This window comes from Eleginops maclovinus, chromosome 20 (genome assembly GCF_036324505.1).
Source record: "Eleginops maclovinus isolate JMC-PN-2008 ecotype Puerto Natales chromosome 20, JC_Emac_rtc_rv5, whole genome shotgun sequence".
Lineage (NCBI taxonomy): Eukaryota > Metazoa > Chordata > Actinopteri > Perciformes > Eleginopidae > Eleginops > Eleginops maclovinus.
In genome coordinates this window covers 21,524,326-21,537,991 of record NC_086368.1, presented here as the reverse complement: position 1 = coordinate 21,537,991, position 13,666 = coordinate 21,524,326, and the positions used below count along the sequence as shown (strand labels likewise).

The 13,666-nt window shown below is 41.0% G+C and overlaps 2 protein-coding genes across 3 annotated transcripts; both read right to left on the bottom strand.

Moving 5' to 3' along the window:
* Positions 1 to 64: 64 nt before the first annotated feature.
* On the bottom strand, positions 65 to 2,921 carry trim107 (tripartite motif containing 107). 2 transcript variants are annotated; one of them, XM_063910739.1, is made up of 2 exons: positions 2,785 to 2,921; positions 65 to 1,822 (listed from the first exon to the last, which is right to left on the bottom strand). In XM_063910739.1, exon 2 carries the CDS (start codon positions 1,809 to 1,811, stop codon positions 324 to 326), a length of 1,488 nt encoding a protein of 495 aa, XP_063766809.1. In that variant the 5' UTR covers positions 1,812 to 1,822; positions 2,785 to 2,921; the 3' UTR covers positions 65 to 323. The 2 variants fall into 2 exon arrangements, with proteins under 2 accessions (XP_063766809.1, XP_063766810.1); XM_063910740.1 differs by lacking the exon at positions 2,785 to 2,921 and adding an exon at positions 2,358 to 2,587.
* Positions 2,922 to 3,172: 251 nt separating this feature from the next.
* zgc:123305 lies at positions 3,173 to 13,527 on the bottom strand. Its single transcript, XM_063910727.1, is given in 21 exon segments — positions 3,173 to 4,417; positions 5,113 to 5,216; positions 5,972 to 6,086; positions 6,393 to 6,545; positions 7,000 to 7,086; positions 7,233 to 7,381; positions 7,499 to 7,649; positions 7,909 to 7,967; positions 8,269 to 8,361; positions 8,541 to 8,610; positions 8,735 to 8,828; positions 8,918 to 9,105; positions 9,425 to 9,518; positions 9,626 to 10,382; positions 10,494 to 10,605; positions 10,742 to 10,823; positions 10,826 to 10,848; positions 11,136 to 11,407; positions 11,496 to 11,591; positions 11,688 to 11,888; positions 13,161 to 13,527. Coding segments are annotated over 21 exon segments (3,117 nt in total). The 5' UTR covers positions 13,227 to 13,527; the 3' UTR covers positions 3,173 to 4,266.
* Positions 13,528 to 13,666: the final 139 nt, after the last annotated feature.

Sequence of the window (13,666 nt, the reverse complement as noted above, 5' to 3'; positions counted from 1 at the left end):
TATTATGAATCTTGAGAACCTATAAATAGTAGGAAAAGAACAGGTAGGAAAAAAATAATCATAATGACAAGACAATGACATTTATTGACACCCCAGTTTTGAGCACTTTATGTTTCAGGTACTATGCATGAGTAACTCAGTCACATTTGTGATCAGCCTAAGTAAGTAAGTGATCAGGAAATACCATAATAATTCCAGTCTTTATTTTCTTTCAAGACATAACTTAATAGTTTAAATTCTTTAGTCATACTAATCAACTCTCAACCACGGTATAACTTTTTCTTTTATTCTATGAAGCACATTTACTAAGAATACATTTATGATTATGAATAAATAGTGACACGGCCTTTAGGGATTCCTGACATCATCCTGTAGGCCAGGTGCACTGGTTCAGTCAGTTTAGCTTTAAATGTGTAGACATGAGTCTTCCCACTGACGGGGCTGATGTTGTAGAAGCTCAGCCTGTGGGTTTTGAAACTCAGTCTGATCTCTAGTCTACGTGATACAGTGGTCTTCTTCAGTGGCACGTCGTGACCCTGCTCGAAGGCTGTCAGCAGGTTGTTGAACCACATAAGACACCATGAGCTATGGCTGCTTTCCAGAGCAGAGGGCAACCCGCTGCGTGCCAGCTTCCCACTGTAGCACACGCCAATGATCCACGGGGAATTTTCAAGCTCCGCCTCCCAGCAGTGTTCACCTTCATAGAAGCTCTGGGTGCTTAGGACCTGGAGGAAGTTAGTGAACCTCTGAGGAGAAGATGGGTAGGGCTGTTTGGCAGCGCTATAAGTTACTGTCTTCAAGTCCTCTGAAAGGACAAAGTTGGGGTGTGCTGTTTCTGGGTCAAATGTCACCTCTGAGGGGTTAAGTGTGTTACGAATGGAGCGCTGAATCTCTCCAAATCTTTCCCTTAGCTCAGCATTCATCTCTTCAAGCTTGGGACAGGCACGCGCAGAGTTGACTTTTGACTCAATGTAGTCATCCTCTTCTCCCACAGGCTTGGCCAATAACTCCTCAATGTGTGGTTGTAAAATCTGAAGCTCATCACTAAAAGCAGCCTGGTCATCCTCAGTCAGAAGGGACTCTGCTCTGAGCATCGCTTTCCTTAGCTGCTTTGTCATCTCAGTAGCTTGGCTGACTCGACGGCCTACACTGGCCTCACCTGGAGCGAGCTCTTCTTCTATCAGCTGACGCACCTGTGCACTGTATTTCTGTGATAAATCTGTTATCTGCTCTAAGAGTCGACTTGTTTTCTCTCTCAGCTGACCATTAGCAGTGCTCACCTCTAAATCCCGCTCCTCCTCCTTCCTCAGCACAGTTTCTGCCATCTCCAACTTGAGGCTCAACTCTGTGACTTGAGAGGCCATTTTGAATTTAGGTTCATCCATTTCCATCTTGCCTTTGCTATGGACAGAGGATCCAGGCCCAATTGAAAATCCACCAATTTTCTCAGACCCTGAACTCTCCTGGGTTTTTTTTGTGTTTGATTCTTCTTTAGCATGGCCGACATCAGGAGGATTTGCAGTGGAGTTGATTTTCCCAGCAGTGGCTCTGTATGACTCCATGATGCTACACATTTTCATGCTTTTAACAAGGGCTTTGGTCCCCTGGTAGTCTGCCTGGCACTCAGGGCAGCTGTGTTGGTCAAGGCCTTCCCACATGGTCTGAAGGCAGGCAAAGCAATAGATGTGACCACAGGGAAGAGAAACTGGATCAGAAAAGAGCAGCTGGCAGATGGGGCAAGTGAGCTCCAAATTTAAAGCTTCTGGATGATCCATGTTAGAAAGGTTTGCTTCAGGTTCTCTCACTGACATGACAACAGGACCTGTAAAACAGATAACTCAGGGTAAGACTTCCAAATGTGTACAGTTTTACCAAAAACTTGGCTGAAATATTAAAACCCTCAAAGATTTTCAATGTTTATCAGTTAATAAATATGTGTAAATAGCATGGAGGGGAAAGGGATATACAAGTAAAAACAAATGTATACAATATCAGGGTCTTAGCCAGGACCTATATAGTTCCTATCAACCAAATGTATTCAGTTTTTTACATTTTTCATTCTATTTTTTATACGAATAACAAATCCTAGCATTATAAAAAGGGGGAAACACTAAATCTGTTCCACAAACATGAGAGTCAGTGTTATCCAATAAGTGTGGAAAGGTTCTACTAGTATTATTTTTAAGCTGAATGCGACCAAACTAAATTCACACAGAAAATAACAAATTAATGCATAGTCATGCTTCTTTCTTGCAAATGTAAAATAGGGGAAGTTATCGTTTCTCAATCATGACACACCACAAGCCAAACTGTCTATGCATGCTAGAAAAATACGTTTTTAAAAGTAAGTTACTAACCAAACTGTGCATAAGCTTGACCAAAGTTCACGTAGTCGCAGAAAAGTGTGTCCAATAGCCAACATCTTGTGTAAGCTTCGTCTCAAATATTTGTGCGTCCTTTAGCAGCGCGTGCGACTGCGTTGTTTGTTTGTTGCTTAAGTTTCGATTTCCAGCGAGCAGAATCCCCACGCGACCATACCAAGTTTAGTCTGCTTTACTTGAATTACACTAACCGTATCGTTGGGTTTATTCAGCTGCTAGATATAGCTTTGATTTTAATGCATTGGGGTTTACTTCCTTGAAAAATTGTGATCTACGTTATTATTCATCAGCGTCACTTTAAGCGCTCAACTAATAGTTGTTTATAATACAAGAAAAGACTGTCCGTCATTTCAAAAGAAAAATAATGAGCATTATTAAAGATAAAAGTAGAAAAAACACTCACCTTTTCAAACAGCGCAGTCTCCTATCGTCTCTTCCTGTTCAGGTAAGGGTCCATAAAACGCACTGACGCACATATCACCGGTCAAATCCGCCTTTCAGAAACACTGTGACTCAATGTTGTGTGATTAGCCTGACTTCATGCAAGTGTGTATTCGTATTTACCTAACCTTTGCCCCATGATCTAATGACATGTCCTCCGAATTCAGCATTATTATTATTATTATTATTATTATTATTATTATTATTATTTATTTTCTTTTGCAAAAGTAGTAAATATACTAAAAGCTATGTAATTTGGAAGCAATTGAAATATATTTTTTGGCCCTTTGGAAAATATAAGAAAATGAATCATAATCAATGTAAATTTCAATCATGACAAAGACAACAGGTGGTGTTGAATATACATTTTATTTATATGTATATACATTTGGTTTAAAATAATGATCTCCAATGCATATCCACACAGTTTGACAACAAAAGATATTTAGAATGAATAAATATAACAGTCAACCAACATAAGGCACTTGGCCAGGCTAAAACACTGTTGTCCCCTCCGAGGTCCCTTTACACTTATCTGGAATAAAAGTAAATCTGACCCTCCTTCGCATTCATGTAGTGTAGGCCTACAAACATTTCTAAAATTGGCAGTGCAGTCTGGGAGAAGAATAAACTCCTAGAATCCCTCACCACAAACTACTACTCCACATTCAACTGCAGGCTTTGATTCCGCAATTACCAGAGAAAATAAAATCCAACTTCCCATCCAAAGCTCTCCTTAGAAAACACTCTTGTGCTTGACAACAACGGAGTATTGCTCAGGGATAACCCTCAGTTAAATACACTAGACCCTGAAAAAAACAAACAAAGCATTTAAAAACATTCTCATACAATATTTGGTTGCTTGGTACATGTAGCATCTTCCCCACAATGCTCAAGACAAAGACATTCTGTTATTTCAACGACACATAGCAACTGGATGAAGAGTAACAGGTTTGTTTTGTATCCGTGTTTCCAGATGTTTGAGCTTTAAGCAGGAACTGAACATCTCCATATTAGTCACACAAAACTGGCATTAGTTTTGGCCTGTGCAGGATTTTACGATAAGTGTTTAGAGCTGAAATGTGTGACAGTGTTCAATTCAAATTCTGGAATGACTGATGGTACACGCAATAACTCAAAAAGTCCAAAGGCACATGTGTCCAGTTGTTTTCCCTGTAGGAGTGTCACCTTAAAATAAATTAATAGTGTGTTAACAGCCATCCTCAGTGATAAAGCACTGAGATTAAGTACTGCATTATGTGTGGACACTTATGTTTGAAATGTTGAGTCCATGCACTTTATAACTTAATTTGGCTCTTCCTTTATTCTGTCTCATAATCAGGCACTACAGTCGGCAGTCCGGTCAAAGGCAATATTCAGGCATGCTGGAAAAAGGAGATAAAATATAGAGTTATGATGGTTGCTTTAAAACGTGTCTGTGTGTCTACAGTAGCGCATTCAGGTCCAGTTCTGGCAGAGGCTCTTTCCAATAGGAGAAACTGCTGTAGTCAGGACAGTCCAAAGCGGAGGACGTGCTGCCCCCGACAGAGAGCATGGGGAAGAAATGTTCCACCAACTCACTGAGGTGGCTGTACCTGCAAAACACACAAACACAAAACTGATTTAGAACTCCAGGTATTAAACACACGTCTAAGTGTATTTTTTAACATGTGTTCTGTGATAGTGTCGCGGTTGTTGAGTTGCTTTACTATTGTCTAAGCATATAAGATCATCAGAGATGCTATTAAGTTTAAGTCGGCTAAGCCCTAAATTATCATCTCACTGGTTCCCTCAACAAAAAGACAATGGTATTTTTCCATTGGATTTTTTATTATTGCTGAAAATAAGCGTTGTGGGAAGTTCATGATCCTAAATCATGATAAATAAACACAAACTTTATGATTTTTGAAGCGTAAATACAATCGTCAGAACATCAGGATGTAAACGGACTACACCCCTGTTGCAAGGCGAGAAGTGTAGCTGTGATGACATTTAATGACCCCAAAATTGTTTATAGTCTCTTGAGTTTAAGATGTTTATCAAAAACATTTTGAAATGTCTTAAGCTTGTGTTAAAAACAGACCTTATTTCAGGCATCTAACCAAAACACATTAACTTTAAGATAAGGGAACTTGAAGCGAAAAACTGCACACCCATTTCAGTTTTAGGACTCATTTAATGCATGCATATATGAGTGCAGGATATCATGCGACTTCTCCGCCCATGCATTCAGTGACTTATCAGTATTTCTGTGGGTGTTTATACTGTATTTGTGTTCTGTTGCACTCACGAGGACTTGCTGACTTTAGTCCTCTCCTGGATGAGCTCTCCTTTTGGGTTGACTGTAAATAACCTGGTGTCGGGCACCCCAACCTGCTTATAGGCAAACGCATCCTGAAAAAATAAAAGCAGCAAAAGAATACAGTTACACACACAACAACTTCAGTGTGACTTTAACCTTTGAAGTATATATGTGCTCTAAAAAGATTGTTTGACTGTATTAGCACTAATCCCTCATCATAAATCATTAGCCAGTGTTTACTTTATCTGCAACAAGCAAACCCCAGACCCCACACATCATGTCTGCCTGCTGGAGTACATCACAGGATCAAGATAATACCATTTAAAACTCACAGGTGTTTGTTTTGTCTTTGTCCTAACATGCATTGTCTTGTAAACCAGTTTTGTATCATGGTCTAAACCACTTTAAAATGGGAAAATAAGCTCCTTAAAAACCTGACATGAAAAGAAGACATTTTGCTGAAAGTTGACGATGTACCAATGTATGCGCAAACTCAAACTCTATATTTAGTATGATAAGGAAATTTGGTGCAAAGATTGGTCTAAGGTATTGAAATCCGTAGAGAGACTTTTGGCAAGTGTACAGTTTAACTTTGACATTTTTGGTTCAACTGAATAATTACATAAATTCAGTGCATAAGTGTTCAGTGCATTTGTGGACATAGTTTTGATATTCATGTTGTTACGAGTTCATAGATATACCAAATACTGTATTGTGCTCCTTGTACTTTCTGACAACCAGCCATTTTGTAATCAGTCTATAAGTAGTGTTTTGGCACATTGTATTACTGTTTTTTTTCCAGTATTGGGCATGAACGGGTTAAGAGACATTATGCCGTGCTGCTTACATTAGTCCTGTTGCCAAAGGCCGCGTAGAAGGGCTTCCTCTGGGGGTTGAACAGGTCCCTGATGTCGCTCAGACAGGCAATTTTAAACACCTCTGGTTTCTTCTCTATAACCTCTCTGCACACGAAAGGAAAAAGAGTTCAAAGTCAAAATGAACATCTGTACAAGTGTTTGTTTCCTTGCTTACGTTAACGTATATTATACAGTGAGGTGACTGAGCAGAGTCGCTCCCGTCAGATGTAGAGAAGTGGCCTCTAGAGGACAGCAGTACATTGATTTTCAAATATAAATATTTTCACAAACACAGTGTAGAGCTTTGATACGTCACACACAGATATATTGCTATATTCTATTAATCAGCTTTTAACGCTGCAGTGTTTTAGTAGGACATTCCCTGTTAAGTAGCTCAGTAGTATTTGTTACCTGTGTAGTGCTGAAAAGAGGCTGCTGGGGGCCAACAGCACAGGGCCTTGAGGAAGGACTATGCCTTTGTCATTGACCCACTGAAGGTAGTCCTTGGTGATGGCAGCCATACCTATGGCCCGCGCTGAACAATACAGGAACTTATAGCCGTTTCTGCAAGGAAAGAAGCGACCATATAAGCATTTAAGTTTCATAAAAACTCAAATAAGAAGGTAAAGTTTCCCACTACTGCTTGTACATGAGTTGACTTACAGCATGAAACCCCCAAGTGTTTTTCAGAAATATGTAATATAACGTGAACTGTGCAATATAACATAAGAACATTAAATCAAATGAAATCATTTTTCAATTAACTGAACAGCTTGGCTCAATTCCAAAATTCCCATATGAAAACGGGAACAAACAGGGAAACATCTGGCAATGCAGATTAAACACTCAGCTGCAAACAGCATGACATCAGAATAAAATCATCTGCATGAACACATCTGATCTGTTCTGCTTGTTATGGTGTAATGAGTACTGTGTGTAAAAGTTCAACAAGAGAAACTGGTAAAAAAATAAAACATGTTAAAGCCAATGACGTATAATAAACAGCTATTTGACATACTGGTGTATTTTGTGGTAGAGTTTTGCGATGCCTTTGTGTGTCCAGTCCTTTCCAAACTGAGGGAGAATATGACCCAGAGCATCAGACCTGCAGCAGACAATCAGTAAAGATTAGTAATACCGCAACAAAGTATGTTCTAAAGTGCATCTTTCATAGTGAACAGGAACTATTATTGCTTTGTGTGTATTGAGATGTCTAAACTGTGTTATGTATAGAGAGGTAGTTGTTTTTACTTTGTGATTGTGCCGTCTATGTCTGAAATGATGACTCGATCGTCCCAGTTCCAAAGGTAGATGGCAGCCTCACAGCGACAGGTGCCTTGGTACTGTGTGGTCACACTGAACACCACCTTGTTGGCTCCTTCACGCAGGTTGAGATGCTCCTGGTAATGGGAAAAGAGAAAGTGAGCTAGGTGTAGAGTAGTCATCCTATTCATATATTAGATAGCAGTAAAATTAAACAAAAAGTGTATGTGGGTGTATGAATTTGTGTCTCTTACTATCTGTTCAGTGGTCAGGCGCAGTGATTTGCGATAGATCTGTGTGATACATTGAGTGGCGTTAAGGGTTTCTGTTGATAGGTCGGAAGGAAGAAAGGCTTCTCGGCCGAGGCCCGCCGCCTCGTCACTGTCGATGTCATCCAATGTCGCTCTGGAGAACCAACACACATCAAAGCAACATTTATGGTTTGTATTTGTTTACATTTTCCCATCACAGCGTATTGCAGAAAATTAAGTGTTTCTTCTTAAAACTTATTGAATCAGAATTTTGCCATGCTTGTATTTTATGTTATTGTCATGCATTCACCAAAGTAAATACACCAGCCTCTCAGAGAGATTTGATACACTCTGGTGGCACAAAGGAGAACTACATGATGAGAGTTAGATAAACTCTTGCTGAGGTGACTTACTGTACTGTGGAAGAAACAGTTGCCAGTGGCTCCTCTTGTTCCTCCTTTGAGTCCTTTTGCTAAAAACCAAGGAAATGACAATATCAGGTCTATTCTAACAACTACAAGGTCCAGTGTCAGTGGAAATGTTGACAAACAGACATATTGCATCTGGACTAAACTGTTAATGACTGTCATCTCCACCATCTGTAGTATTCTTGGGTCTACGTGGACAGAACGTTAAACTAACTCTAGCTCAGTAATGGAGATTAAGGCATGTTGTTTTTGTAGGTTCAAACCTGTCACATTTATTTTCTTTCGAACTATCACTCACCATCATAACTCCATTTTCTTTTAAAGCAGGAAATCTTGAGAATGTACCTGGCTATTGTCCATTTGTCTCCTCCTCCAGGAGAACCACCAGCGTCCAGACTTTTTGGGCATTTTGTCCTTCACCAGTTGCTCTATCGCACTCTGAATGACAAAGGCACACAATCACACAAACTAAAAAGGCTAACAGTGATCTTATCTGACCTGCACTGTAAACCTGTGACTCAATAAAAACAATAACTTGGTTATAAGCTTGTATAATGTTTGTTATTATGTTTTACTACCATTATTAATATCGTTAGTTTGTAGAAACACTAACATACCTTGGGTAGACTTTTCTGGAACGTTGTCATTGACAAGACCATCGGAGCAGCCACGGCCCAGTTATAGTAGCTGTGAAACAATCATTGACAAAACATCTTTAAAATAACTTAAGAAGATCCTCCTGAATAAGTACATGCACTGTAACTAAATATTTAATGCAAATTGTAAACAACCATGTAATTCAAAATCTTACTTGGAGTTGATGCAGATCACAAGGTTTGGATCCTCAATGATTCCTGGATTGTTGGCGAAATCCTGGTAGGTCACGATGTGCTCCATGAACTTTTCTGGATTAACGGAAGAATCAACATGTGTCAGATTTTGCTTCACTTCCTGTCCCAGACACACAGCAGCAGCATCCATCCCTCTGACTCACCTTTAGTGATTTGACTAGTGTCTCCCACTTGTCCGCAGAGGGACATTCTGACGTCCATGTTGTAGGAGGTGGAATCTGACAGGTACTCTGTCCCGCTGTCCATGGCCCCACTGCCCACTGACTGAGGAGACTGGCTCCCCGAGCAGGAGCCCTGCTCCCCCCCAAGCTGAGACGCTCCCTCGGTTTCACTGCAGGGGACAACAGTCACAATTTGTCAACACTCAAAGACAGCGCAGAACAATCATTGGGTTATTGAGTTGTTTATATGGACACTGTAGGAATGGGTGTTAAAAAATATGAATGCACTTCAGTATTGGATATTATATTTTATAATATTGTATTGATTTTCTAGAACAATGTTCATTTTTAATTATACTTCGAATATAAAAAAAACCTTGTATGTCTTTATTTGTTTACTTAAATAATCCTGCACTCCTGATATTGGCAAATGTTCATCCATTTCCTCTTTTGCACAACAAAATAGCTATGATATATGTTTTTTAATACCTCTTGGGGAAGTAGAGTGCAGCCACTTCGGGTTCCAACTTGGTCAGGTCATCCAAGTAAATATCGGTTGGTCCAAGATGGTGATTACGTTTACCTGCAACAAAATGACAAATCAATCCATGAGGAGAGCTGACATAAAGGAAACTGTTTTACTACAAGGTCTAAAATCAAACACATCATTTATTTACAAAAATCAGTGACCTTTCTTCGTGCCATGTTGCTCCACTTTGGAGGATGCCTCAGAAGGGTTCGCTAATCCCTCGGTTTTGTTTGTCAGTGAGCCTCCTGCTGGCCCTTCAGTCCCTGCAGCTCCTCCGTCCTCCTCCCCTCCCTCAGCGCAGGGATCTATCCCGCTGTCCCCCTCGCTGACTGGGGCACTGCCGTTGGAACCCTGCTCCCTCTGCTCCGATAAGGCCCCCTGCTGTGGTGGATTTGATACCTCTGTACTACTTGGACTTGTTGCTGTAACTGTGCAGTCGTCTCTTTCTTTAATGAGTTGTATTTGTGCGTCGTTTGGTTTGGTCACACCGTCAGTCACGGTGCTGATTGTGCTTTCTTTGCTAGCAACAGTATCTGCGGCATTAGTTTGATTATCTGAACAGGAAGGCGAGTCTCTGTTCTCCTCTTCCTCTAATGTGTTTCCTATCGCCTGTGTTGAGTCCAAATTAGTCTTCGCTGATGATGCACAAAACTCAGAGAGGTCGGTGGGAGTGGAATGGGCCATGTGCGAGTTCTTCTCCAAAGAAAAAGGGGGCGTCTGCATAGTGTGGTTGCTCAGGTCTAGGGACGGTGTCCTGGGCTGTGGCCTGACCACTGTAACACTGCCCACCCTGCCGCTGCTGATCACAGGCTCATAGCTCAGGTCAAACGAGTCCTGTCTCTCAATGGTGCGGAAATGAGAACTGTCGGGAGGGGAGACGCGCTGTAACTCCAACGGTGTCCGCTCAGATTGACACAGCTGTGAGGGGGAGTGCAGAAAAAGCAATTTGAGACAGTGTGTCAGCATGACAATCTCAAATTTACTGCATTGCATCTACATCTGTGTGTGTGCGTGTGTGTGTTGTCGTACCATGGGAAAACCTCCCCAGTTCCACTGCATCTGAGGCCCAGACGACTCCTGGGGTTTAACTAAAAGCTCAGAGTCGCTCTTAGGAGAAGATGATCGGCTGTAGAACACATTGCTGCACAAGAGAATAATAGATAGAGAAAATTCAAAAACTGAATAAACAGAATGACTTTATCTCTGTCAACTGACACAGTATCAATGCAATCAAGTAAATACATTAATGATGCACTTTAAAGATCAACCTTCCTCACCTTTCTGTGGGTGACTGCTCTCCATCAGAGTGTGGATGAGTGTCTCTTGTCTGTGTGGCCCCCAGATTCTCATTTGGCTCTCAGACATCGAGTAATATACTGACTTACTATAACACACACATAAAGGAAGATATTTTTCAACTACTGTGTCAACTTTGAAGGTGTGAACATTGAGCAACATGGTTCCCTGTAAAAGGTTGCTCGTATTGACATTACAATATGTAAATAACAGCTGCTTTCTATAGGAGCTGAACACCACAATAGTACTTAATAGTACTATAATAATACCATAGCATCTTGGCAAAAAAATAAAAGATTACAGTATGAAAAAGGGGCATTTTAAGTGTATACAGTTTTTGCCGATATATCTCTTTCCTCTTTTTTAATCACTGACCTGACTTGCAGTGGTGTGAGGGGCTCATCTTGAGCAGGGCTATCCTGCCTGGCCGGATCACTTTCTCTCTCCCACTCCTTTTCTCTTTCTCTCTCCTCTGATGAGGAGCTGGCCTCTTCTCTCAGGTGAGTATCAGATCGGATGCGTTTGCGACGACGCTTCTTCCTGCGAGCACCAGAGCCGGTGATGGAGGCTCCCTCAGGGGTCTCCTCGATCTCCTCAGCGGCCTCAAGTGGAATTGGGGAGGTGCACAGATGGGCTGGGACCTGGGACTGATGAGGGATGATGATTTAAAGATAACAGACTGATGCAATGTTGCCAAATAATTGAGTAATGGTCATCAAATGTCTGTCATCATACCTCCTCGTTTTCATTTTCCTCCACAAAAAAAGCTTCTCCATTGTCCCCTAACTTCATGTGCAGGTTAACTGATTCTCCGTTGATCTCAATGTCCACCTGAAGAGACAGTGATGCATGTGTCAAAGAGAGCCCATAAGCAGAGCGATATAACTCTAGAGGCAGTTTAATAATTAAGACAAAGAAAACACTTACAATTTTCTCTTTGGAGCGCAGCACACCCAGTTTGCCGAAGCGGACGTGAAAGGGGGAACACTGGAAGGATCCATCGGGCTGTCGCACTACGATGACATCGATCCCCCCGGTCAGCGTGGCAGGGTTCAGCCCGCGGTACAGCTCCTTCACCGTCACGAACACTGTCTCCGCAAACTGCCCCACAATATTCATGGTTTGGGACTGGAAACAAAAAAAACTGGAAGTGAGAACAGTTGAGGAACAGAAAGTGTCTGCATTCAGTGTTTTCAGCCGTCTGAGGTTTCATCCTTCACTTTTCCTTTAATGTCTATACTTTAGATGTGTTTATTTGTTCTTTTTATTTCTAATTATTTGCTATGCCTTGTATTGTATTATGCTGCTGCAACACAAACATTTCCCAGTTTGGGACTAATAAGTACTTCTTATCTTACCTTATTGTCAGCAACGTAACAATGGTATTTATTCAGAGTAAGCTGCTTTCACTGGATTATACCTTATCATTTCAATGGTCTGACAATCAACCAATATATAAAGCAGGTGACAGTAACCGTTCAAACACTTAATAACAGAGTTCCTGCATTTTATAAGCTACTAAAATTCACATATCAAAAGATTTAAAGGCCAAGTAATTTCAAACCTTTCCACCAAGTTGCTCCAACAGAATAGTGTCCCTTGAATGAATGCGAGAGGTGTTTGTAATGTTTTGGCTAAACAATATTGACCTTTAGAACCGGATCATGATCGTGACGAATAGGTTAAAGTTTAACAGCTCCGAGAGTTGATCTAGCAAAGACACTTATCTAAAGGTTAGTCACTTTAAGACTACAGGAACTACTGTTTCATTATCTTACCCTGGAATGATAAGTTTCAACGCCGTTAGACGAATACGAAACCAAGAGGACTTAAAATGTTCAAAGTAAACTCATTGTTGAAAAAAAGGGACAACACAATTCCTTCCATATTTACCCTTTTTGCCTCAACAGGCCAGAACATGTCCAGGAACAAGTAGCTTTAGGAAGTCAAGAAGTCAAACAATGCCAACGGCTACTGAAAACATCACATGTGGTCTAGTTTGGCCCTGCATCAACAGTGAAGAAGCATCAAAGTGCTTCTGTTGGATTTAGAAACAACTATCTTACCTCAGGGAGCTCCTGTCATATCTAGATAGTGCTTCTTTAAAGAAATATTAGCATAGAGTGTTATTACCTGGTAGAATTTCATTCACTGTAATACTGTGAATGTACAATATATTCTTAAAAAGAGCTAAGAACAACTTATCAACCGACGTAACAACAATAGACTAGATTTCCCAGACTCAACTGAGCTTTAGAATCACAAATGCAGTCTTAACAGTTCAACCTATAACCTAATTTAGTTCTGAAGACATAAAGAATGACGCACACGGACACAATGATCACACCCGATGAATCACATCTGTCCGAAGTCTACATTGCACATCTGACGCCGTCTTACCCACAGTGAAGGATGCAGATGTCCCCTCCAAACCAGGCTGTGTTTCCTTGACCTCCCTTCTGCCATACGACACTACTATAAACACTTTTCTCACCACTGGAACTCAGAAACAGTCTCAAGAAACTTTACCTCCATTCCCACCTGAGAAACCTGCCAACTCCATTCCCCAGAATGCTGAGGCTGCCTCACAAGGCTAAGGCCACTTCAACCCCCCCTTAACTTTCTGTAGATGTAATGATACATTTTGTTAGATGTAGCCACAACAGTTTTTACATTCGAGCTGCTAAGCTAAATAGGACTTTCCTTTCCATCAGTGGTCATCAGAGATTACGGCGCTCTAGTTCTTTCTGCTTTAAGCTCGGATGCAAAATATAGCAATCCATGAGAGAGTCCTGGTATATTAGGTCACACGCCAATGCTTCCTCTATCTCACACAATTTCACAAGCACATTCATACTTCCCCACTTGCACTGCACATGACAGCCAGAGCAGCAGTTTCTGAAAGG